This window comes from Andrographis paniculata, unplaced genomic scaffold, assembly GCF_009805555.1.
Source record: "Andrographis paniculata isolate CXL003 unplaced genomic scaffold, ASM980555v1 Contig71END, whole genome shotgun sequence".
Taxonomy (NCBI): Eukaryota; Viridiplantae; Streptophyta; class Magnoliopsida; order Lamiales; family Acanthaceae; genus Andrographis; species Andrographis paniculata.
In genome coordinates, this window is record NW_026137608.1 from 3,046,700 (window position 1) to 3,072,066 (window position 25,367).

General features: G+C 34.2%; 2 protein-coding genes and 1 non-coding gene across 4 annotated transcripts; 1 reads left to right on the top strand and 2 right to left on the bottom strand.

Annotated features, from left to right (window-relative positions):
- Positions 1-6,151: 6,151 nt before the first annotated feature.
- LOC127264762 (binding partner of ACD11 1) lies at positions 6,152-9,971 on the bottom strand. Of its 2 annotated transcripts, none has more exons than XM_051294272.1 (8): positions 9,641-9,971; positions 9,447-9,550; positions 9,212-9,287; positions 7,901-7,972; positions 7,758-7,820; positions 7,286-7,623; positions 7,033-7,156; positions 6,152-6,548 (listed from the first exon to the last, which is right to left on the bottom strand). In XM_051294272.1, exons 1-8 carry the CDS (start codon positions 9,644-9,646, stop codon positions 6,528-6,530), a joined length of 804 nt encoding a protein of 267 aa, XP_051150229.1. In that variant the 5' UTR covers positions 9,647-9,971; the 3' UTR covers positions 6,152-6,527. The 2 variants fall into 2 exon arrangements, with proteins under 2 accessions (XP_051150229.1, XP_051150228.1); XM_051294271.1 differs by having other exon boundaries at positions 9,447-9,553.
- Positions 9,972-14,494: 4,523 nt separating this feature from the next.
- On the bottom strand, positions 14,495-18,838 carry LOC127264761 (5-methyltetrahydropteroyltriglutamate--homocysteine methyltransferase-like). The gene is made up of 12 exons (XM_051294270.1): positions 18,674-18,838; positions 17,594-17,947; positions 17,413-17,500; positions 17,171-17,298; positions 16,695-17,086; positions 16,456-16,619; positions 16,211-16,291; positions 15,957-16,123; positions 15,768-15,873; positions 15,425-15,675; positions 15,132-15,333; positions 14,495-15,064 (listed from the first exon to the last, which is right to left on the bottom strand). The coding sequence occupies exons 2-12, from the start codon at positions 17,941-17,943 to the stop codon at positions 14,696-14,698; spliced, it is 2,298 nt and encodes a 765-aa protein (XP_051150227.1). The 5' UTR covers positions 17,944-17,947; positions 18,674-18,838; the 3' UTR covers positions 14,495-14,695.
- A 5,842-nt stretch (positions 18,839-24,680) lies between these two features.
- Positions 24,681-24,787, top strand: LOC127265111 (small nucleolar RNA R71). Its single transcript, XR_007841904.1, has one exon. It is a non-coding gene; the product is annotated as a small nucleolar RNA R71 (small nucleolar RNA).
- Positions 24,788-25,367: the final 580 nt, after the last annotated feature.

Sequence of the window (25,367 nt, forward strand, 5' to 3'; positions counted from 1 at the left end):
TTCCTTCTATTTTATTTTAAGTATTACATTATATATTTAAAACATCACATTCGCATATATTCATAGAACATCAAACATATTTTAGCCAATCCAAATTTTGAATACACTTTGGGTTTGCGTTTTCAGCTTCTTATTGCTTTCAATAAAAATAATACTCTCTCCGTCCGAAAAATTTAATTTATTTGGGTTCGACACGCGAATTAAAAAAAAAATATTTTATTGAAAAGATAAATAAAGTAAAAAAGTAATTGGAAGTATTTTTAAAAATTTTAATTAAAAAAAAACAGAGATAGAATGTAATAAAATGAATAATATTTGAATGAAATGTAATAATTAAATTTTGACATTTTAAAAATTTTAAATATAATAATATGATAAATTTAACGGACGGAACAAAATAAAATAAAATTTATTGGATAGAAGAAGTAATAATTATTCATTACTTTCTAATATGGGTGTGTTTGTTTTGGAGATTGGATTAGATTTATACTATTCATCCAATTTTTTTCCCCAAAAACATCAAATCAAACACTTCTTTTTTATTTTTTATATTATACTAAAAATCAATTTTACATTCAAAACATAACATTAACATCTATTTATATCACATCATATAACTATTCAAATTCAAAATTTTTACTATTCAAATCCCAACTCAAAATCCAAACCCCCAAACAAACACACCGTAAAAGTATTCCCATTGCTTCTTAAAGAACAAGGGTGTGTTTGTTTGGAGGTTTGGATTTTGAGTTGGGATTTGAATAGTAAAAATTTTGAATTTGAATAGTTTTATGATGTGATATAAATAGATGTTGATGTGATGTTTTGAATGTAAAATTGATTTTTAGTATAATATAAAAAATAAAAAATAAGTGTTTGATTTGATATTTTTGGGGAAAAAATTGGATGTTTTTTTGGGGGAAAAAAAATTCAATCCCTCAAACAAACATTTGTATTTGGTTGAGTTTGGTTTGAATTTGAAATAATAAAATATTTAAATTTAAATAACTATATGATTTGATATAAATTTACATTAATACTATATTTTGAGTATAAAATTGAAATATTTAGTATAATATAAAAAATAAAAAGTAAACATTTGATTTAATTTTTTAAAAGAAAATAAATTAATGGCAAAATAGCAAAAAACTCCTGTGATTTTTTAAATTCGCTGAAAACCTCCCGTGGTTTTAAAATTTAAAAAAACGTCCTTGTGTTTCCAAAATGTCACTCTCTCCATCTCTAAATTTAACTAACAAACGTTAAATTTTATCAGATTTGACCGTTATACTTCTATTTATATATATTAATTTATTTTTCTTTCTTCTTTTCTTCTATCTTCCTTCCCAAATTCTTTTTCACACACAAGTTTTTTTTCTAATTTTTTTTTTCTTCCCCAATTCTTTTTCACATCCCCGCAGTTCATCCGGTTCTTTCTTTTCTTTTTTTCTCCAGATTTTTTTTCCTTCTTCTTCATGTCCAATTCTTCTTTGAAAAATGAATAATTTCAAAAAAGAACTGGAAAATAATAAGAAAAGAAAAAAGGAAGATGAGAAAGAAAAGAAGGAGAAGAAGAAAATAAACAATAAGAAGAAGAAGCTGGTTGGACATTTTTTTTTTCCCTTTCATTCTCTTTCTTTTTCACGGTCTTTTTCTCTAATTTTCTTTTTTCTTTATTCTTTCTTCTCAATTTTTCTTTCTTTCTCAATTCTTCTTATGCAATCAGCAACACCAAATTCTTTATATTCTTGTTAGATTGATTTCAAATTTGGATGTCAAATTGATTTCTTAGATTTCTAAATTTGGTAAAACGATAGTGAGCAATAAATTTGGGATCAATTTTAAATTTGGTTGTATTTAGCTGATTTAAAATGAAAAAAAAATTGATATTAAATTTTAAACTTAGGGAGAAGAACAAGGAAGAAGAAAAATAAGGAAGAATAAGTTGCTGTAAAAAATAGTCATTAGGGTATTTTAGTAATGTTATACAGAAATATAGACAAAAAATCGTATATCAGGCGCGTGACATACAACCATCGTTAAATCCTAATGGAGGGAGGATTTTTTGCAACATTTTGGAAACCACAAAGAGGTTTTTTAGAGTTTTAGAACCACGAAAAATTTTCAACAAATTCGAAAAAATACAGTGGAATTTTATGTAATTTTGCCTAAATTAATTAATAGTAAAATTCGGGATAAAAACCCCCAACCAAACACACCTTAGATAAACACAACAGTATATTTTTTTTCGAGGATTTTGCTAGAATTTTATTATTTATAAAAAAATTCATAAAATATCAAATCAAACACTTATTTTTTATTTTTTATAATATATTATAAACTAATTTTATATTCAAAACATAGTTTCATTATCTATTTATATCACATTATAATTTATATCACATTATAAGATTATTCTAATTTAAAATTTTATTATTCAAATTTCAATCCCAAAATCTAAACTCCCAAACAAACACACCAGCCAATCTCATGCCAACCCAAAACTTTGATGCAATTCCAAATATATGTAAAGGCGGTTGGAAAACTTATTAACGAAATCTTATATATGAGAAATTCGATAAACACAAGTAAAATAATTTTGAAATCGAATATAGAATGTGAAATCAAATTCGAGCGATTTTCTTGAAGCGAATTTAGCCCTCCACCGATCGCCTCCCAAGATAGAACGAATAACTCACGAAATAAAGGATTTTCCAAACCGAATTAAAAAGCTTTTGCAAAAAGAGATTTTACAAAAAAAAAAAAAAAAAAGAGAGAATTTTTGGAAGAGAGATTTTTGTTTATTGTTTTTTTTTTTTTTTTAAAGATGGAGGAAAAATATAATATATACTCCCTCCGTCTCATATCTATCTATCAATTTGCTTTTTGTATGAAGTTTTAAAAATATTAGTATTATATTGAGATGTAGTAGAAATAAAGGTAAAAAGACTAAACTAACCTTATTAGTATTGTATGATATAAATGTAATAACATTTGGGTAATATATTGTAAATTGAAAATGTATTTGTAATGTTAGGTAGATAGTACAATTACTAAAAACTGAAATGAATACTTTGTTATAAGACATACCAAAATGAGAAAATAGATAAATTGTTAAGGAACAGAGAGAGTATTATATTTTTTTCAGATTATTTTGTATTTAATCACGTGAACAGGTAAAATTTGCCCACTTTTGTACGTTGCATTCAATTGCAACAAATTATTTTATTTGATTATTTAATTTTTTTCAAGTTAAAATAAATTAATAGATAAAATGTGGGACAATAATTTATCCCTTTTTCACCTTTTTTAATTAAATACCCAACAATCCCCCACATGAAAGAGAAAAATGATGATTCGACAAAATAAAAATGAATCCTGCATAGGATAAATACTTTTTGTTTGAACTTTCGTTTGAGCAATACGTTCAATTTTTCTAGTAAGTGGGCTATATAGCGACCCAGAATTCATGTGCCTAGTTCGGTTCTCATTGTTTGGTCCGTTTTGGCTATGAAACCAGTCCTAGTTCAGCGAAAGTTTCTAAACATATGAGCCTAAACAGTTCTCCTTTGAAGCAACCTTACTTTTATCTCACATAGGTAATTTTTCTAAATTTCCGAGTGATATTTGCTATTCTCTCTACTCTGTCACTGTTCGTTGACAGGAATGAGTAGAGGTTATTAGCCCCCTCAGTGACACATAATCTTATAAGTAGGTTGTCCCATTGAACCTAATTTTTAGGATTTCCAATCTAGGTTGAGTTTTCCTTTATAAAACTTTTTCCTCAGCAAGCTTAAACTCCATTCCTCTAGTCAATCTTTTAAACTGCATCACAATTTAACTATTTAGTTAGTAGATCCGCTAGGTTATCCTTTGACGCAACACGATCTATCGTAATAACCTCAGTTGTGATAAGTTGTTTTACGGAATTGTGTCAATTATATTAGCCTTGCTACCAGACATCAGATGTCCTATGCTTTCCAGGTTCGATCTATGCTCATCTTCAGTTTGGAGACGATTGATTAGTCTCGCCATTTCATTTCCTTTCGTTTGTGTTTTAAGTAAATCTTGAAATCTCCCTAACTAGGCGACAATTTTTCAATTATTGTCGCCACTTGGAAGGCTTCACCCAACTCCATCCCTTCGGTCTGGATTTCATGCAGAATCACCTGAAACGCATCAAACTACTTCATAACGCTTTTTCCGTCCACCATTTTGAAATCCAAAAACCGACCTACTATGGCTTTCTTGGCACCAGCATCCTCAGTTATGTACTTCTTTTCCAACATCTTCCACAGCTCCTTAGTCGTTAGTGCATGGCGGTACACACAGTACAGGGAGTCGCTCAAACCGTTCAGTACATAATTTTTGCACATAAAATTTGAGCATTTACAGGCTTTCAGAATTAGTGCTTTATGTTCTTCCGAAGATCCTTCAGACACAACAGGTGCAGCCTCCATCAGCCAATCTGTCAGATTCAACGTGGTTAGATAAAACATCTTTTGCTGTCATGTTTTAAAATCCTGCCCGTTGAATTTCTCTGGCTTTTCAACTGCCGTAGCAACAGGTTGCTTGAAGGTTGCAGCAACAAGCTGCATTACATAGTTCGCAACAACAATAGGTTGTATACCCTTCAAGTCGTCTAGTTGTTGTCTGTCATCCGACAGACGCAACAAAACCCTGTGCAAGTCCTGCATCCATATGCTGTGGTGAGGCAAAATAGCAACAGGTTGTCTCACACGGGTATCAACATGATCTTTTTTTTTTTTTTTTTTTTTTGCAATATGCTGGTTGTAGGTTGCAGACTCTCTCTATCGCAGCCTTGAAGGCCTGTTGGTACGCTGCCTATGCAGCCTTTTCGGCAACAAGCCTCTTAGTCTTACCATTTGGGCTTAGTGGCTAAAGTCGTGGAACAAAGAGAACAAAAGTGTGAGACTTGCTAGAATTAACCTCCCCATTCCCCTCCCCATTTGTGCCAATTTGAATATTAGATTCGTATTTCTATCGCCTCCATCGTGGACAACATCGATCATTCCTTCGTCATCAGGTAGGTTCTGGGTAGCCGTGATGTGACCGTGAATCTTGCGTAATATCCCGTCTGAACAACATCAATGAATTTGTGCTTGCCGGCTGCGAGTCTGCCGTTGCATTTAATCAAATCAACAATCACACCATTCAACTCTCAAATCGACAGATCGCGCTCGTAATCCGACTCGCCTATCTCCAGTGATCGACTCATCTCCTACCTTCTCAACTCCAAAACTAAAGAAAGAATCCGAAAGGCTAAAGGATGCATCAAAATCATCGTCCTCTTGTCCACTGTGTTTGTTGCCACTGCTGAAAATGTCCGATGCACACCTTAAAAAATACATAAAAAAATCTCTCCCAAAAAATTATTTATTTATTTTTTCCTCTAAAATCTCTCTTTCCAAAAACTTCATAATTCTGTTCACAAAATCCGTTATCCCGTAAGTTATTCGTCTATTATGAGAGATGATCGATAGAGGCCGAATTCACTTAAAAGAAATCACGTGGCACACAAGACTTGGATTTGATTTTGTATTCTATATTCGATTTAAAAATGATCTTATTTATGTTTATCGGAATTTCGCCATTATCTCATATTTTGCTAATAAATTTTTCAACAAAGGCAACCAGATATTTGTAGACTGGGACTCATTTGTAACGTCGGCATTAGCCAAATTTGGTCAGACACTCGTACATAAAATTGGTTAGTCATAGGTAGTATTTTTTAATCAACAGCCAAGATTCTTTCCTGCTCTGCAGAAACCTTCCACATTTCGATGCAAATTTGATCATGACTTGTCAAAGAAAAATCAACAGCAAACTTTCAAATGAGAGATCAATCAAATACTACAACTCACTCAAGGACAAATGAATATAATATAATAGTAGTAGATAATTAAAAATATATTAGTAAAAATAATTATCTTATAATATAAATAATTATAAATTAAGATTAAAATAACTAATTAGTTTAATTAAAATTTTTAAAGTTTAAAATAAAATTAAAGTGTGTAATCATTTTTCAAAAAAGAAAGTGACGGACAGAGACGGCAACATTGGACATGGTACGTGGAATAATTACTAATATATATATATATATATATATAAAAACCCAATACAGAGATAGCAATAACTAATGAAATGGAATTTGACAGAATCAATCAATCATATGGGAATGGTAGTGCGACAAAATTGGGGGAAACAAAAACTGCATATTACAAGTAGAAGAAGATTGATTACTCCAGACAGGATAGGATAGGATTTGCCACTTCATTATCAACATGTGATCATTCATGTGCAGAATTAATTAATTAATTATTAATCAATTAATTAATGCAGCAGCATGAATGAGATGAGATAGGACAAACACAATCAAATCAAATAAAATCAAATGAGATGCCAAACAATATAGAATGAAATCAAATACATACATTTGACTCGCGAATTGGAACTGCTCCTTCCCACAAGGATGGCTACCCAAACTGCAGAAAGCTCGCCACTCAGGCTGCAATAGGAGGGTCCTGCACATACACCAGTTATTTGTGAAATGAAATGATAGGCAAGAATTTAAAGCAACTACAAGAACAATCAGAGGAGAGAAATGAGGTAGCTAATGAGCATAGCATGAAAAATATTGAAGTGCAATCTATAAGAAATGAGATAACTAAACTAGATTGGCCGGCAAGAAGAGCTAATCATATACTACTTCCTTTGTCATCCACATTTATTCTCATTTTTTTTTTTTTTTTGTCATCCAAATTTATTTTCGTTTATCTTTCTAACAAAGAATACCATTTTTCCTACTTTATTTTAAAAGAAAGAATTTAAATTTTTACCTACTTTTCTTAAGACCCGTACCCGTCCAAATTGATATAAATTTACAGGACTGAGGGAGTACTATATATATTTAGCGGATAGTTATATGTGAATTGGAGAAGATGCACACACTGAAATAAAGTTGGACTACAAAGTTATAGAGCGTTGTAAAAGCCATTAGGAATGCACCTTTGCCGTCAAATTGGACAGGGCCATATTCCATTTCTCTCTAGTTTTTGTACCAGCAACCTGCCCCGCTTTCGCCACTTTGTTGAAAGCACCGTTCAGCCAAGCTGTTCCAGCTGTCACATACCTGATATATATATATATATATATAGATCCATCAGCATTTAGACTATTTCTAGCATCATATCAATAAAACACAACTTTGATCCACTAATGGCAGGTTTTTTTTTTTTTTTCTCGTGTTTGAATTCCAAACCTGCTTGATTTTACAGCTGATCCAGTGTTGTTTATTTTCCTCTCTGCTGCCATAAGAGCCGTCATAGTTTTATCAGAGACTTGAAATTTTTGATCCACTGATTTCACTTTCTCATTTACTACTGAGATTCCGACTGTAAGTTTTTCGGTCAATCCAACTCTCCGATCAAAGGAACTCACTCTTGCTGATGCATTGGCAGTCAGCCTATGCTTTTCATCAAATGCTTTGGCCTTATTCACCGCATCTTGTCCAATAGCCGAACCTTTTGCAAGCATGCTTGACACAACATCTTGAGCTTTATTGACATATACTTTCCCATTATTTGGACTCCTCTCTCCCTGTTACCAAGAATATATACAAAGATCAGTAAATCCAAGCAAAACAAGCTAAAATTTAGCACCTGATTGGAGCTTTCAAATTTTGATCAGATTGTATTGAATTCAAAACAAGTCATTTTAGGTGATTCCATTACCTCAGAAACTGGGGAACTATTCTCCTGAGATGTGCTTATAGCATTGTCAACAATCCTTACTTCCTGGAGACATCAGGAACAGATATTCTTGTGAATTATATATTACAAAAGAATCATTAATGAAAGCATGTACAGTCCAATACCTTAATCTCAAGCTGTGGTACATAGTTCTTAGCAGGAGTTATGATAACAACCTGGTCCACTATGGTTGCACCCTGCAAGGCACAAAATCAGCAGAAATGTTTTTTTAAAGAACAGATTATGAATTATAAAATTCAACATAAATTGATCTCAACACGAGCCTCCAAATGACACCTTGTGGCATATCAAATTTATCGTGTCCCAGAATTTTTTATTATAGCTGTTATTACTACTTTCCAGAAAGGTATTATAATGCATTCACTCAGTTGAAGTCACGCTAGTGTTTACCAAGATAAACTGTCCACAATATTCAGTTTCAGTACGAACACAGGTAGGAAAAACAAGGCAGATGAAGCACCGGACAATTTATAAGTTCTATCATGCATTAACGGTATGACTTTTAAACCTCAAAATAATATAGCCTGTGTTCTTAAGCATATCCCCATCACAAATTTAGAATATAAAATGAAATGCAAATAAAACTTATTGGTACATTTACAGCTTACCTTTATAAGCAGAAATCATCTTTCAAATAAGAATACAGAAAAGGTAAACTTAAGGATGTGCATAAAAATCAAAGCGTGAAGATATCTCAGCTGCCAGTGTATAACATACAATTCTCCAAGCTGCCAAACCCCACTCCACATGGTGAATGAGGAGAAAGTTTCCCAAATATGATCGATAACAAGGTTTTCTAGATAGAGTGATGCAAATATATGAAAGACAAATGCATTCAAAAGATACCGAAAGCCCATGTTTTGCAATGCAATTTTACTCAGAACCTCCCCTTTAATTAAGTTAAACTCAACCCTCGGCAATGATTTGATTGTAATTATCTTGGCACTATGCATCTGCTAAATTGAATAAATCAATCTGTTCAGAGTTTTATATTTCATATTCGACCACTGCATAATAAAAGCCTCAACAGTCCAGATCTTAAATTTAAGACCTGTTAGGTAATTCAAATTTCTTTGGTGAAAACCAGCTGCTACCGAGCTCAACCAAGCATTTTATGGTCAGCGTTTCTCAGTTATTTAATTAATAATATATAAGCAACTTTACGATTTTTAAAAAAAAGGTTTCAATAACTAAACACAGCTGCTATCCAGCTCGACCCAGCAGTTCCCAGATCAGCTCATTCTCTCATATTTAATTTAGCTAAAAAATAGAAAGACTTGCAAAGAAGTTCGCTAAATAGTTATGAACAAGCTAGAAAGTTCAGTAAACATCAAGAAAGTAGGATTTACGCAACGGATTCAGTGAAAATAGCAGAAGAACTAGAGTAGTATCGAAGATAATAGTTAAGAAATTACAGATAGCAACAAGGCGATTTCCAACGCCTTGGGATCTTTAAAGGTCACAAACGCCGTCTTGGGGTGTCCTGGCTCTCTGCAACAATCAAGAAATATATATCAAAACAGAACTTCAAAATTCACCGATAGTAATTCAAATCAAATAAAATAAGAAGGCACCTTAATCCAGTAATAATTAATTTATAAAAAATATATAGAAAGAGGGAGAGACAGAAAGGGAAAACAGCAAGGTCACCTGCGGATCTCAATGTGTTCAATTTCACCGGAGAAAGAAAAGAACTCATGGATTTCCCTCTCCGTCGCGAGATCTGATATCCGCTTCACCTCTACCGTTCTCGGCTGCTAAAAAAAAGAAAAGTCACCGAAGGCAAAAGCATATAAGCCACGATAAACCGAGAACAAAAAGTGGCGACAAAAAATGAAGCGCACCTGCATTGTCGGCAGACCTTTCTCCACACCGTACACCGGAGATTAAGCTACGATTGCTCTATAAATATGCGGATCAACACAGCGCCGCCGATCGTTGCAAAATCAACGAAGACAGAAGGAGAGAAGCCCTGTGGGAGGGAGAAGGGGCTGCGCAGGATAATGTTGAAGCTGAAATCCAGAGCCTTCTTCTTTAATATATATGGTAACTTTATTGTGTAGAGCAAAGCAACAGCAACAGCAACAGCAGCAAAGAACAGCAACAAACAGCTACAGCAACGGTATAAAAAGGAATGGTTGATTTGATTTGGTTTACTGATTATTAATCATTGTTGTTTTCCACGTCCACCGGGAGACGATAACAGAAGAGATACATTTTCTCTCACACCCGTCTCCATGTGAAATGTCGGTCTTGCCCCTCCCTCTCAGTATTTATTTATTTTCATTTCCCTACACTTTGCTTTGCTTACATAGCAAAATAGTTTGTTTATTTTATTTTTATTTATTAAATTCAAATCGTTACTGTCTACTGTTTTTAATATGAAATAATATATAAATTAAATTTTAAATTTAAATTAAAGGGTTTGTTTAGATAGAAGTTTTTGGAAATTTTTAGAAATTTAAAAGTTTGAAAAAAATAAAAAAATTATTATGTGATTTGAGATGATATTTTTTAAAAAATAAATAGTATTAAATGAGTAAAATTATATTGTGTAAAACAAATTCAAATCTACATGTCTTCAAATAAATTTTCTGATCAATATTATAAATCACATTTATATAAATTTAAAAATCGATAATTCGAATGAAAATATATTACACTGTTTTTATTTAATATTAAAAATATTTTATATAAAAAACACAAAACATACCCATAATATTTTTAAAACAAACAAATAATACTCCCTCCGTTCCACGGTTGTCCTTATTTTCTATTTTCATATGTCCCGTAATTTTTCATTTTTATTTTTGAAAATATAATTATACATTTTAGTCACATTTTAAATTTTAAATTTTATAATTTTCTTAATTTTAATTAAACTATTTATTTATTTTAATTTTAATCTATAATTATTTTTACCAAATAATAATTATTTTTACTAATATAGTTCTTAATTATTTACTAATTATAATTTACCTAAATTCTTGTATCCACCGTAATATATTCATATTACATAGCACGGAGGGGGTAATAAATAAATAAATAAATAGATAAAAACAACAGACATGCTACAAGAGAAAGCACTTTTAATACCAACCGGTTCGAATCCCCACAAAATGATTCTGCATAGAAAAGAACAACCATGGTTGAAATTCAATTTGATTGGTTTTTTTAATTATTACTCCTTCCTTCCCTTAATCGAAAATTATATTCATATAGTTAGTAAGGAATTTTTACAAAAATAAATAAAAATAATTGTTTTTTTTTTTTAAGTAAAAAATATACAAAAATTGAATACTTTTTACTTTAAAAAAGATATAAATATTTTTATGATAATAAAAAATATATAAATTTGGATGATAGAAATTTTTTTTAAAATACTCGTTACTCGTTCACACCTTAATATTTTAATTTTATTAAATTAGCATAATCTATTCAAGCATAATGCATAAAAGTGATGCTCAATATATTGATATTACTAAATACTTTTATATTCCTATTTAATTTGACTTTATTTTCAATAAAATTATAATTTGTATTATATGTTAATGAATTTTAGTTGGTATTGATAGTATAAGGAGGAATTGGATTTAAAAGAAATTTAAGATCAGTTTCTCCACGTTAATAGCTGACTGTTACCAAAGAATATTGATATTATACTGGTAGTTGATAAAAAAATATGGATAAATAACTTTTTTGTTTTTATGAGTATATTAGTGTAAAAAGTAGTGACAATTGTGTAATAATAATGAAAAAGTAAAAATAGTTTTATGGTGATATGATTATTTATAAAAATGAGACTATTATTTTGAGACGAACAAAAATGATAAACAAGACTATTGTATTGGGACGGAGGGAATAATAATATAATGCTAAATGTAATATATATATATATATATGTATTTATGTGTGTGTACGGGTGTGTTTATATTTATATACATATTTGTATGAAGGTGTATATATATATATATAGTTACAGAGGGAGAGTGAGAAATAGCACAACCAAGATAATAAATGCTTTGACGGTGAAATTCTGTGTACCTTCTTTCATTGTGTTATGACACACATATATATATATATAGTAGAATGAGTAATAATTACAATATACGTAGCAGTGTGTTGTATAAAATGCATCCATATACTAAAATACGCATACGTGGATGCGATGTGTATAATATGTTGTGGACAAAAAATCGTATTATTTTTAATAAAAATAAAAATTTATATAAATTATATTTAATTTAGATTTAAAGCCGGTTATATTCTCTAAATTGGTCATTTGATTCTCCTTTCGGGTTGATTTGTTTCCAACTTGGTTTTCGATGGCTTATTTGATCCGAAGAGATTTGGTTTTCAGTTTGACTTTTCTGGACTTTGGAGGTTTAGGGCTTTGGTCTCCATGCGGGCGATTTGATCGTCGGCTTTGAATTTGATGTCTTCTTTGGACGATCCGATGCTTTGATCTTTGGTTTGACTTTGCCGCTTTTTGGAGAGCTTTGGTTTCTGTATGGGCGATTTGATCATCGGCTTTGGATTTGATGTTTTATTTAGACGATCCGAGGCTTTGATTTTTGCTTTGTTTTTGCCCACTTTTGGAAGACTTTGGTTTCAGTGTGGGCGATTTGATCATCAGTTTTGAATTTGATGCTTCTTTAGACAATCCGAGACTTTGATATTTGGTTTGTCTTTGCCGCCTTTTGGAGAGCTTTGGTCTCTGTGTGGACGATTTTATCATCGGCTTTGGATTTGATGTCTTATTTGGACGATCTGCGACTTTGATATTTTGTTTGACTTTGCCGCTTTTTGGAGAGATTTGGTCTCAATGTGAGCGATTTGACCGTAGGCTTTGGATTTGATGTCTTTTTTAGACGATCAAAGACTTTGATATTTGGTTTGGCTTTGCCGGCTTTTGGAGGGCTTTGGTCTTCGTGTAGGCGACTTGATCGTCACCTTTGGACATGTCTTCTTTGGACAATCCGAGACTTTGATCTTTGGTTTGGCTTTGCCGAATCTTGAAGGTCTTTGGTCTCCGTGTGAACGATTTGATCATCGACTTTGGATTTGATGTTTTCTTTGGACAATCCGCGACTTTGATCTTCGGTTTGGCTTTGCCGGCTTTTGGAGGGCGTTGGTCTCCGTGTGGGCGATTTGATCGTCAGCTTTGGATTTAATGTCTTCTTTGGACGATCCCAACTTTGATCTTCGGTTTGGCTTTGCCGCTTTTGGAGGACTTTGGTCTCCGTGTGGGCGGTTTGATCATCGGTTTGGAATTTGATGTCTTCTTTAGACGATTCGAGGCTTTGATCTTTGAAGAGGTGGATTTGGTATTCCATAACACTTTTGGCGGCATGTCCCTTTGACTTTTGGATCGTAGAGGGCTAGGTTGATGCTTTTGATAAAGAACACGATAAACGTCTTGAAGCTTTGGGATGAACTTTGAAGGCTCTTCCTTGACTTTGACGGATCCTTCAACAGCTTTCGGTGATATGATCCTCCCTCCAGCTTGGGCATATGACGAATAGCGTTAATTTCATCGATTCGTCAACCAATATTGAATCATTTGTCCAAATTACTGACTTTCGACGAAGAACACCTCGAATGACACGAAGAACATGAAGAACAATATAGAGAGAGTTTAGAGACTTACCTCTTTGCTTGAATCATCGATGTAACTTCGATGTTAAATGAAGTGGCCATGGCTCCTATTTATAGAGGAATGGTGACCTCGGCTTCCTTTTTGAATGATGGCACGTGGTGCGTCCTGATTGATCAATATAAAGATTTTATAATTTTTCATTTTCCATCGGACGTTGTTTTCCATTCTTGACGGATTTGATTGTACACCTTCCTTTCTCGCAAAGATCTTTATATCATTGCCCTTTTCGGAAGATATTAATTTATATACTTTCTTTATTGACAAGATTATTATTTTTTTTTCTGCCAAATTTATTATGATTCTATTTATGCACGTAATATTTGTACGATATTTTCTATTTTAAGCAATTTTTTGCATTAATGGTTGATATTTATTGTACAAAAATTAACATATATGCATAATTAAATACTATATATTTATTTTCTTTCAAAATACATGATATTATTTAATTTAATTTAGACATTTAATTTTTAATGCATATATATGTGTATTACACTCCCTTTTAGATGTTTTATACAAAGGAATGTACCTCGTTTAGGAAAAAAACCCTGTGGGAAAAAGTCCTAGTGAAGGAAAAAAGTACAACATTTTTGTATTAATACGCTTCCCTTATTTTGGACTTTATTTGATGTTTTTCATTCGACGCATTCCGATTCTTTGTATCAGTTTGTTGAATGTTGTAGTCCACAGCCCCTTCGTAAATAAATCTACAAAATTTTCAGACGAAGATATATGTTTTTTCCGATCGCTTTTAATATATCCTTTTTTTTTAAATTGAGCTATATAAATTGTATTATCTTTAAATATATCATAAGAAATCAAAGCCACAATTTTTTTTTTTTTTTGAGTATGATGAGTCACAGACTTCATGACTGTCGTGAATTGCTTTATTAATTAAATAAATGAATTCATCAAAATTTGTCAAAAAAACAAAAAAGCTCTCGATACCGCATCACATTTGGCAAGTCTCAAGTGCAAACAGCACAATACACATAACCTTCGAATACTCGCTCGCTCTATCAGAAACTACAAGCAAACAAACCACATAATCGCAGTATTATATATTGCTAATGAATAATTAAAATTCAAGGCGCAAAGAAACCAAGAACTTGTAGGAACACCACCTGTTTACCTGTCTGTTAGTCAGTGTTTGTACCAACAGCAAGTTATTGAAAAATGATCACCAAAAACAACACAACAATAATAATAATAGTAATAACAATCTTCAAATATGGAGGACTCATTTGGCACTGGCAAGCTGCGTGCGGAGCTGCTTGGCGGCAGCCACCATGTTCTGAAGTGCCGGCTTCACTTCCCCGTACTTGCGAGTCTTGAGGCCGCAGTCGGGATTGACCCACAAAATGTTGGTCTCAAGAACAGCAAGCATCTTGTTGATCCTGTCAGCAATCTCCTCTGTTGACGGTATTCTTGGGGAGTGAATGTCATACACGCCCGGCCCGATTCCGGCGCCATACTTAACTCCCTCACGGAACACTGACAGGAGCTTCTCATCAGAACGGGAGTTCTCAATGGTGATCACATCAGCATCCATGTCTATGATTGATTGGATGATGTCGTTGAAGTTGGAGTAGCACATGTGGGTGTGGATCTGCCAGGTTAGTTAGTTAGTTATTGAACAATTAGCTTATACTCCATTTAAACAAATCGAAAGGGACCTGAGTTGTGTCCTGGATGCTGCAGTTGGTTATTCTGAAGCTGTGGACGGCCCAGTCGAGGTAGAAAGCATGCTCAGACTTCCTTAGAGGCAACCCTTCTCTCAATGCAGCCTCATCTATTTGGATCACAGTAATGCCAGCCTTCTCAAGATCCTCGACCTCGTCCCTAATTGCCAGAGCAATCTGATAGCATGTTTGGTACCTGTTAACCAAGAAATGCAAATCAATCAATGAATGGGGCGGTGTAGTTTTCTTCTTCAGCCTATCTCTATATGTAGAGTATGTATGCGCACCTTGGTTGATCGTTTCTTACGAAAGACCAGTTGAGAATTGTTACAGGACCCGTAAGCATTCCTTTCATGGGGCGCTTGGTCATGCTCTGTGCAGTGCTGGACCAGAAGACGGTCATTGGCTGTGGACGGCTTACGTCACCAAAGATAATCGGAGGCTTCACACATCGGGACCCGTAAGACTGCACCCATCCATTGGCAGTGAAAGCAAAACCAGATAATTGCTCTCCAAAATACTCAACCATATCGTTTCTCTGGAATTTAGACACAGAAAAAGGTGTTACAAGGAGAGACACGATAAAGGATTTATATATATACTTACGGACTAAGAAACCAATTGGCATACCTCTGGCTCTCCGTGAACAAGAACATCAATATCAAGCTCTTCTTGGAGCTTGATGACTTTGTTGATCTCCTCTTTGATAGATTTGACATATTCCTCCTCGGATATCCTGAAAACAACAAGTATAGACCATCAAAACTTGAGGGGCATGCTTAAAAAACATGAATAATGATTAATCACGTTGACACTCACTTTTTGGCCTTGTATTCACGGCGGACTCTCCTAAGTTCTATGGTCTGCGGAAAGGAACCGATTGTGGTAGTTGGGAGGACTGGGAGATTAAGCTTCTTCTGTTGGGCATCAAGTCGAGCTGTAACGTTTGTGGCACGGCGATGATCAGAGCCCTTCAAAGCTTCAGCCTGATTGAGCATTAGAGGGATACATTAGTAAAAGTCCTAGACAGTTAGTTCAGTACAAATGACAAAACAGGTGGATTAGTCACTTACAGCCTTCTGGACAGCTTCATTTGTCACCCTTGGTGAGGATTTTCGAGAAGCCTGAGCAGAGGCATTAGCAGAGAAGAACGCCTGAACCCAAGCTAAAATTATCAGTATATAATTATATACTGCAGCAGCTAATATCAAAATATAATTAGGTTGACAGAAAATATGATAATCAGTTGTAATTTTGTTGGAAGATGAAGGCTTTTTTTTTTTTCCTCAGGTTTAATGACATGTGTAGCCAACTATACCTCATCCTTGCTTCCAGCCAAAGCCTTTGCTAGAGCATTTACTTCAACAATCTTCTGTGCAGCAAATGCAAGCCAGGATTTGATTTCTTGATCCAGCTTAGTCTCATTAACAAGATCAACAGCAGTGTGGAGAAGAGAGCAGGAAGTAGACACAACAAGCTTGTCTGCCAAAAAACACATGTGAAAGATAAGCCTCGTTGAAAGAAAATTAAAACCATACAAGTGGGGATATAACATACCCTTGCCCACTATGCTTTCAAGAGACTTGAGTGTATCAAGAGAAGCAACAAGATCATTGGCCCAAATGTTCCTTCCATCAACTACTCCAGCAAAAAGGAATTTTCCTGAAGGGAAGTCGCTCTTAATCAAATCATGAGTTTTAGTTCCACGAACCAGATCAAACCCATAGCCGGCAACTCCTTTCAATGAGGTAAGAGTTTTGAATGCAGGTGCAGGGACATCAGCAAAATAGGTCACAACCATGGCTTTGAGACCGGATAAAGATGATTCCAGATCACTATAGGCCTTGGTGAATGCTTCCAACTGGTGAGACTCAAGGTCCAAAACTAGAGTGGGCTCATCAAATTGGATCCATGAAGCACCAGCAGCCTTTAGTTCGGAAATAACTTCCCTGCCAACATGTTGGTACATTATGTCATATTTGGCTCATAATTGAACTGATGAGGAGTGATGCAATCACAAAAGCATGTCATACTTGTAAATGGGTAGAATCTTGTCAAGAAGAGAGAGAAGAGAAAAGGTTTTCTCAACGCCCTTGGCAGGCTTGGAGAGCAACAAGTAAGTAACAGGGCCAACAAGCACCGGGACAGTGTCAACACCAAGCTGCACAAAAATGATATATGAGTTTCATCAGGTAGAATAAATATATTAATCAAAACTGCAATTACACTTCAATCATACAAAAGCATTACGCAAAAACTTTCACAAAGCACTTACAGCCTTGGCCTCTTTGTATTCGTTCACGGCCTTGTGTGAAGCATATGAAAATTTGGTATCAGGTCCCAATTCAGGCACAATGAAATGGCTGCATGAATAAAAAACCAAAGATTCAATTAAATCCTACTTATAGCATCAATATAAATATTAAAACTTCTAGGAAACTTAATCCATTACTTACTAGTTGGTGTCAAACCACTTGGTCATTTCCATAGCAGGAACAGAGGCATTACCTCTAGCCATGGAGAAGTAAGTGGAAAAACCAATCTCCCCACCAGTCCAATTGTATCTAGGGGGAACAGCCCCAAGCATAGCAGTTGTATCAAGCACCTGATCATAGTAAGAGAATGTGTTGCTGGGAATGTATTTGATTCCAGCACCAGACATCTGTTTCCAGATTGATGCCCTGAGGTCTGTTGCCACCTTTTCCAAATCCTCAGCACTGCTCTTGCCATCCCAGAATGATTCCAGAGCAAACTTCAGCTCTCTTTTTGGACCCATACGAGGGTACCCAACAATGTGAGATGCCATTTTTCTGGTATATTATGTTCAATTAATTAGGCGCATAATACCAAATAAAAAATATAAAAAGGATAGCAATATATTATATGCAAATAGCAAGAAAAGAGAAAAACAGGTAGAAAAGTCATTACATATTTGGTTGTGCACGTAGTTTCTAGTTACTTTCTAATGATTTTAGCTACTTTATTACAGAATCAAAGATCAGCTACCACGCCGGTCAATATCATCATATATCAGATGCGGCCTTTCCAGATCGGTGCAAAAAGTAATCAAGTCAGACATGATTTCAAATAATAACCAACATTGAGATCCTAGATCACCTAACCTAATAGAGAAAGATCTTTCAGACTCTACGATCGCATGCAATGATCTTGGCCTAGAGTGATGAGATCCTCAGATCCACAAAGTCCAGAAATAAAGGAATCCAAATAATGGAGGAACATTACTTTACACGATCGAAACACAATGATGCGGCACAATGCAGACAGACAGATTCAACCAAATTAAACGAACTCGATTCCCAGTTCAAAGTCAGATCCACACAGCAAAACGCTACACAATACATACGTATCCTCACAATTCCAATGCCATTTAACGCAGAGATCACTCGATTCCAATTAATGCATTAATTAGACAACACCAGTTAATCACCCAAGCAAACCCCCCACAGATCTAATTGAATATACCAAAAAAACGAAAAAAAAAAAAAAAAAAACACAGAAGAGCCACACGTCCATACCTTTAGGCAAGGCAAGCGAATGCGAAGCGCACAAGGCAGTTGTATAGAGAAAGAGCAACAGGTATAGAAGGGAAGGGGGAAGGCAAGAAGCGAGAGCAGAAAAGCTGTATTTATAGAAGAAGTGAGTAGAGAGGAGGTAGATGTCCATGGGTATGTATGTGGCAGTTATTGTAAAGCGTCCTCCCTCCATAAGCCAAATTTTACCATTTTCCTTCAACGCTCAAAATGGTGATGGCACGTCACGGCACGCGCGCATTTGCCTGTTTTCAATCCTGACCGCACGATCGAAATCTCAGATCTCGCAGAATGTCTCTGCCGACAGATAGAAAGAGTGTAACAAAACTTGACAATGATTTTTTACTACAACTATTATTATTATTATTATTATTATTATGTTGTATTGGTTTCATAAATGAAAATTAATAAAAAAATTAGTTTTAAAACAGTTTGAATGTCACGTGCAGGGTGAGTGGCTTAGGGGGCAGGCAAGCCGTGGTTGGTGTAATGCAAGACGAGACATAGGTGGTGGTTGGTTGGTTGGTGATAGTAGTGGCTCTCCTCTCTTATTTTCTTTTATTGTCTTATTTCTTCTTTCAAATCTTCTTTCATTTTATATATCTTAGGGTTCTATTCATGTGCATTTGTTAATCTTTATGTAACTTCTTTATTAATCTTTAAATATTAATTATAACTTCATTCATTGTTGGTTGGAACCTTCATTTAATGTTTGTGTAATTTTTTTTTTTTTTTTTTAGTCTTGGTATGACCTTATATAAAATTAAAAATCATCATGATTCCATTGTGCCCGTTCAATCATAATTCATATAAATTCAATGGTTGTGTACTTTAGAAATTTTTGAAAAAAAATAACTAAATGTGAATTAATTAAAAAAAAATTAAATACGTTAACTATCTGTTATCCTACATTTTAAACCCATGGATGAACCAGAAACAGACCCAAGCTCCACAAAATCGATCCGGATGAGAAGCAACCCAGTCCGGGTGAGAGCCCAATGACAAGCCCAATAATGGATCCAACAGCCTGAAATGGAACTGGTCCAAATGAGAAGCTCGTATACTTTCTGATCAGGAATGTAGTCGAAAGAGTGGTTGGGTTGGTTCCTAAAAAAAAAGTGAAAAATTGAGGAAAGCATGGAGTATTGACAGACGTTCGTCACATGCTGCAAAATTTAAATAAAATAAACCTACTTTTGCAATAAAAATAACGTAATATAGATGAAATAGAGTCGTCTTCTCAAAGAATTAAAAAAGTTTTATTTTTCAAATGTTTAATTCTTAAATATAATAAAAGGGGGGATTTTGGAAGTAGGAAATAAAAATAAAATAACAAACTAAAAACTCTACGACTAAAAGATAAATTCAATAAAAATAAGTTTTCAGTCTATGAATAAAATTGACAACTTAGGTAGTGGATTTGATCATTGACAAATATTTAATTTTATTGGTTTCTAAATAAATTAGTTATAGTTACCGACATACGCCTAATAACCAACTATTCCCTAATTTCTCGACAGTCTAGGTACGCCCGTCAACTGTTTCTTTAGTTAGACTAGAACCCTAGTGACGCCACAATGAATTTACCAGTCTAACCGTCTTGTGAACTAGAAGAGCCTAATTCAATTTAACAATTATCTATGCGAAATTGTTTAAAATTGATTCATTGATTTCCTAATGGTGTTTGCCACTAGTTGCTACTTGAACCAAATTAAAATGCAATTACGGACGCCTAATTTAGTTTAGCAATTGATCCTTAATCCAATTGGAATACCTGGCCACAATACCCAATCAAATAAAAGATTATAACTCAAAGAAATCAGAAACCACAGAAATACTTACGAACCAAAGAAATATTATAAATAAAAATCTCTCAAATCCATACCAAGTTGTTTTTCACTCATAGACTAGAAAATTAAACTACTCGCTAATCATAGGAGGAAGAACAAAGGAAGCAAAGAGAAACATCGCCTGAGAATGATGTTGGTAGGGGTAGAACTCGAAATCTTCTTGGAAGAATCTTTCTTCTTCTTGCCCTTGCACGGTTTCTCCCTTGAACTGTTCTGCATAGTGTTCTCCTTGGCAAGTGGCATAAAGTGGCGCCTCCCCCTTATTTATTTCCTTTATATTTTCCCTAATTTTGTAACAATTGGGTTTTGGATATTTTTGTTCTCTTTTCCCACTAATTCTATCAATTTTATTATTTTTCTCCTGCAAATCATAAATAAATAATATATACCAAAATTAGGTAGAATCTAATCAAAATCACCCAAATATCGCAAATAATATAAATATTTAAGGCATGCGATTTATGACTATCAAATCTCCCAACACCTAGATCATGCTTGCCCTCAAGCATAAATTCGAAACAAGCCAAAAGAAATCGCAGGTGACTCAACATGACAAGAAAATCTAACTCAACCAAACCAATCGGAAATTCAACATATCAAGCCAAACCAACCCCACAGGATAAAGTGTATGCGCACATGCTCTCTGAAAAAAATAAATCTGTATAATCAGCTACCGCTTAAGTAGTGCAACAAAAAAATTATCTCATATGTTTGAACGAAATCAAATCTCTCTTGCTTAAGATACTCAAATCTAACATCAAGAATCAAAGAGACTTTTTTATAAAGGTTGTCACGGGGCTGACGGTTAGGGGTAGAAAAAGGATATGAGAAGGCTAAAATATGTCAGAAAAAAACACAATAAGAACACGATGCTACCACGTGAAAAACAGTTTGTCATAAACAATGAAACCCTTACTTTATTCACTACCCAAACTTCAATAACATAATTATATCAATAATACTTCATCAAGATAATATTCTTTTTTTTTTGGACCTTTTTCTGTTTTCTTTTTCTTTTTTAAATATATATATATACACGCCTTTCACTACCCGTTCTTATTGAAACAAACACTTCTGAATGCATTATTTATTTATACTCAAACTTCGTTTCTAACTAGTGCCGAGCAAATAAGGTGCATCACAACGTGAACTTAAACTAATTCTTTTTAACATAGGGTTAGAATCGGAGAAGACTTAATATCAAAAGAAGGGAATGCAGCTAAAAGACGGTTTAATATAGAAGAAAAATAGGTTAAAAAGTCTCAAATGGGCTAACTAAGGGAAATATATTGTGTTGGGTGATAAAAAAAGACTCAATTGGTTACCTAATGCCTTTATCATTTTCAAAATGCAAGACTCGATAGTTGCAAGTTCAACATGCATAATCACTCAAGTTCTAGGTCATCTAATTAAGCACTACAAATCACACAAGAAAGAATTTCCAAAAACTTGATAATATGTAGTTTATTTTCTAATGTAAGCTTTTTGGAATATATACTCGAATTCTCACAGGGTTCAAATGTCAACCTGGCTCAACATATTTCAAATCCAATGATATCAATCATGTTAGACTAACCTATCACTGAAACCACCTTTTGACTCACTTCAGACAAATCTCAAAAACATGCGAAAGGACAACAAATTAGACATCAAAAGTAGCACAAAATGAAAAATTTGCCCAAAAAATTTGCATTACTCTCTCCCCAAACCTAAAGCAAACATTGTCCTCAATGTAAAAAAAAAAAAAATAAGAGAGGAACTTCCCTGGAGTCCGTAAGATTGGTGCGACTGCATGTTTTTGTTTTGGATTCCAAACTTCTTCAAGTTGATTGTGCGTCTCTTTTAGCCAACACCAAGATTGATAGCTCAGGGAGGAAGAAGAAGAAAGACGACGGTTTTTTTTTTTTTTTTCAAAATTCTCCAAGAAGTTTCCTACAAAAAATAAAGAATCCAAATCAAATAGGTGATGTTTAAAAATAAAACCAAAAAAAAAAGAAAATTAAAAAAAATAAAGCTAGAAAACTTGGGTTGCCTCCCAAGAAGCGCCTCTCTTTAACGTCTTTGGCTCGACGCAGTTACCATGTTAGTCATTAGGTAGTACTACTTCAGACCGTCTTACGCACTTCAGTTTTTGTCTTTTACTTCCATGTTTAAAACGATGATTACTCACAAAAAATTTCTTTGCAAGATTCACATTATCATTTAAGTGAACAGACTTCAAATGATTCGGATGCGGCTTCGATTTTATGTCCATGATAGATTTCTCATGCAATCTCAAGATTCCCTGCATACTTTTGTCAATAACATTCACACTGCACAACACATTAGATTTTTCAAGGTATTTTATAGAATCAGAAATGTTAAATTGCACTTTCTCACCATCAAATTCCATATAAAGTATACCTTGTTTCACATCAATTTCAGTTTGTGCGGTGCACATAAATGGTCAAACCTAGTAAAATTTGTGCAGTATTTGGAGAATTATCATCATGCATATCAAACACATAAAAATCAACTGGAAAAATTAATTCGTTAACTTGCACTAGGACATCTTCGATAATTCCTTCAGGGTAAGCATTTGTCCTATCGGCTAGTTGAATAATAATTCCAGTTTCCTTTAAATGTCCAATATTCAAATATTTGTAAATAGACTTAGGCATCACATTAATTGCAGCTCCTAAATCTAACATTGTTCGTTTAATCTCCAACTTACCTATCTTACAAGGAACCGAGAACATAACTGGATCTCCACATTTAGGAAGAAGCTTACGTTGTAAAACGGCAGATACGCTCTCGCCAGCAATAATGCATTCGTCTCAACGTAGTCTCTTCTTGTTCGCACAAAGATCCTTCAGAAAAATCAACTGGAAAATTAATTCGTTAACTTGCACTAGGACATCTTCAATAATTCCTTTAGGGTAAGCATTTGTCCTATCGGCTAGTTGAATAATAATTCCAGTTTCCTTTAAATGTCCAATATTCAAATATATGTAAAAAGACTTAGGCATCACATTAATTGCAGCTCCTAAATCTAACATTGCTCGTTTAATCTCCAACTTACCTATCTTACAAGGAACCGAGAACATAATTGGATCTCCACATTTATGAGGAAGCTTACATTATAAAATGGCAGATACGCTCTCGCCAGCAATAAAGCATTCGTCTCCACGTAGTCTCTTCTAGTTCGCACAAAGATCCTTCAGAAATTTTGCATACTTCGGCACTTGCTTGATTGCATCTCCATCATCTCTTTATTTTTGTCATCCTTCTTTGCTTTCGCCAACCTACAAGGAAATGGTGCAACATTAGTTTTAGTATTAGTAGGTGTATCGAAAGTTACCTTGTTCGATGCTTCAGTGGAGGTTTACTCTATTTCTTTCTCAATGTCTTCCTCATTCTTATCCTTTGGAACTCCAATCTTTGATACTTCCGAATTTTTGCCATTTTCTATAACAATCGAGCTTACATTCCTCGAATTGGCGTCGGGTTGTGAAGGAAATCTACCTTTTTCTCTTGATTTCATCTTCCACATCTCATTCGCTATTTGACTCACTTGTTCTTCCAAGTTCCTTATGCTATTCCGAGTTTCCTGTTGAAATTGCAACATGTTAGAGGCCATAGTTTTTATCATATCCTCTAAGGAATTACTCGGAACCGTTTGAGCGGGTTGTGGTGGGTGGTTAGGTGTTGGGAATCCTCTCAAATGATCTTCAAAGTTAGCTTGTTGATTCCCATACTTTAAGTTCGGCTGATCTTTGCATCCTGGATTGTAGGTATTCGAGTAGTGGTGGGATGAATCCTGCAGCAGTGACATCTACTTCTTGACTCAAAGTAGGACAAATATCCGTAGGATGTTCCGAACTTGTGCAGATTCCATAAGCTTGTTCCCTACAACAAATTTTCGAACAAATGAAGTCAGTTCAGTCAATTTTTGTTGAATAGAACTCACATCGCTTGCTTCTTTAATTGCTACTGCTTCTCTTAGTCTGAACTATTGTGAGTTCATCGCCATATTGTTTAATAAGTCCCACGCCTCTCTAGGAGTTTTGTTCATCAAGGCCCCTCCACTTGCTGCGTCTATGATTCTCTTATCGATGGAAGTCAAACCTTCATAGAAATATTGAATCAGTAATTGCACGGGGATTTGATGATGGGGACATCGAATAAGTAAAGCATTAAAGCGGTCCCAATATTCAAATAAAGACTCCCATGTATGTTGTGTCAGTCCGCATATCTCTTTCCTCATGATCGCAGCTCGTGAAGCGGGAAAGTAATTTTCGAGAAACTCTCTCATCATGTCAGTCCATGTAGTGACGCTTCCGGCAGGTAGTTTGAATAGCCAATCTTTTGCAACGTCTTTCAATGAGAAGGGAAAAACACGAAGCTTGATTTGATCTTTTGTTACTCTTTGTGGCTTCATACTTGTGCAGACGACATCAAATTCTTGAAGATGTTTATGTGGATCTTCTCTGACAACCCATGAAAAAAAAGGCAACAAGTGTATTAGTCTTGATTTTAATTCAAAAGCACTGTTACCGTCTACCGTCGGGTATGCTATGCAGAGATGCTGCTGAGTCAAGTTAGGAGCTGCCAGCTCCCTTAGTGTCCTTTGATCCCATTTCTTCTTCTAGCTCTAACGCGTCAAAACTCAAATCGCTAGATGATTCGAAAGCTAAATTTTTTTGGCGACGCTCCTTAGTTTCTTTTCTTAATCGACGCACAGTCTTCTCAATCTCGGGGTCAAAAATCAAGTTTCCCTGTGCGATCAGATCTCGACATAAACCAGAAAAGTCAAATTTTCAAAAATAATATAAAACAACCAAAGATAA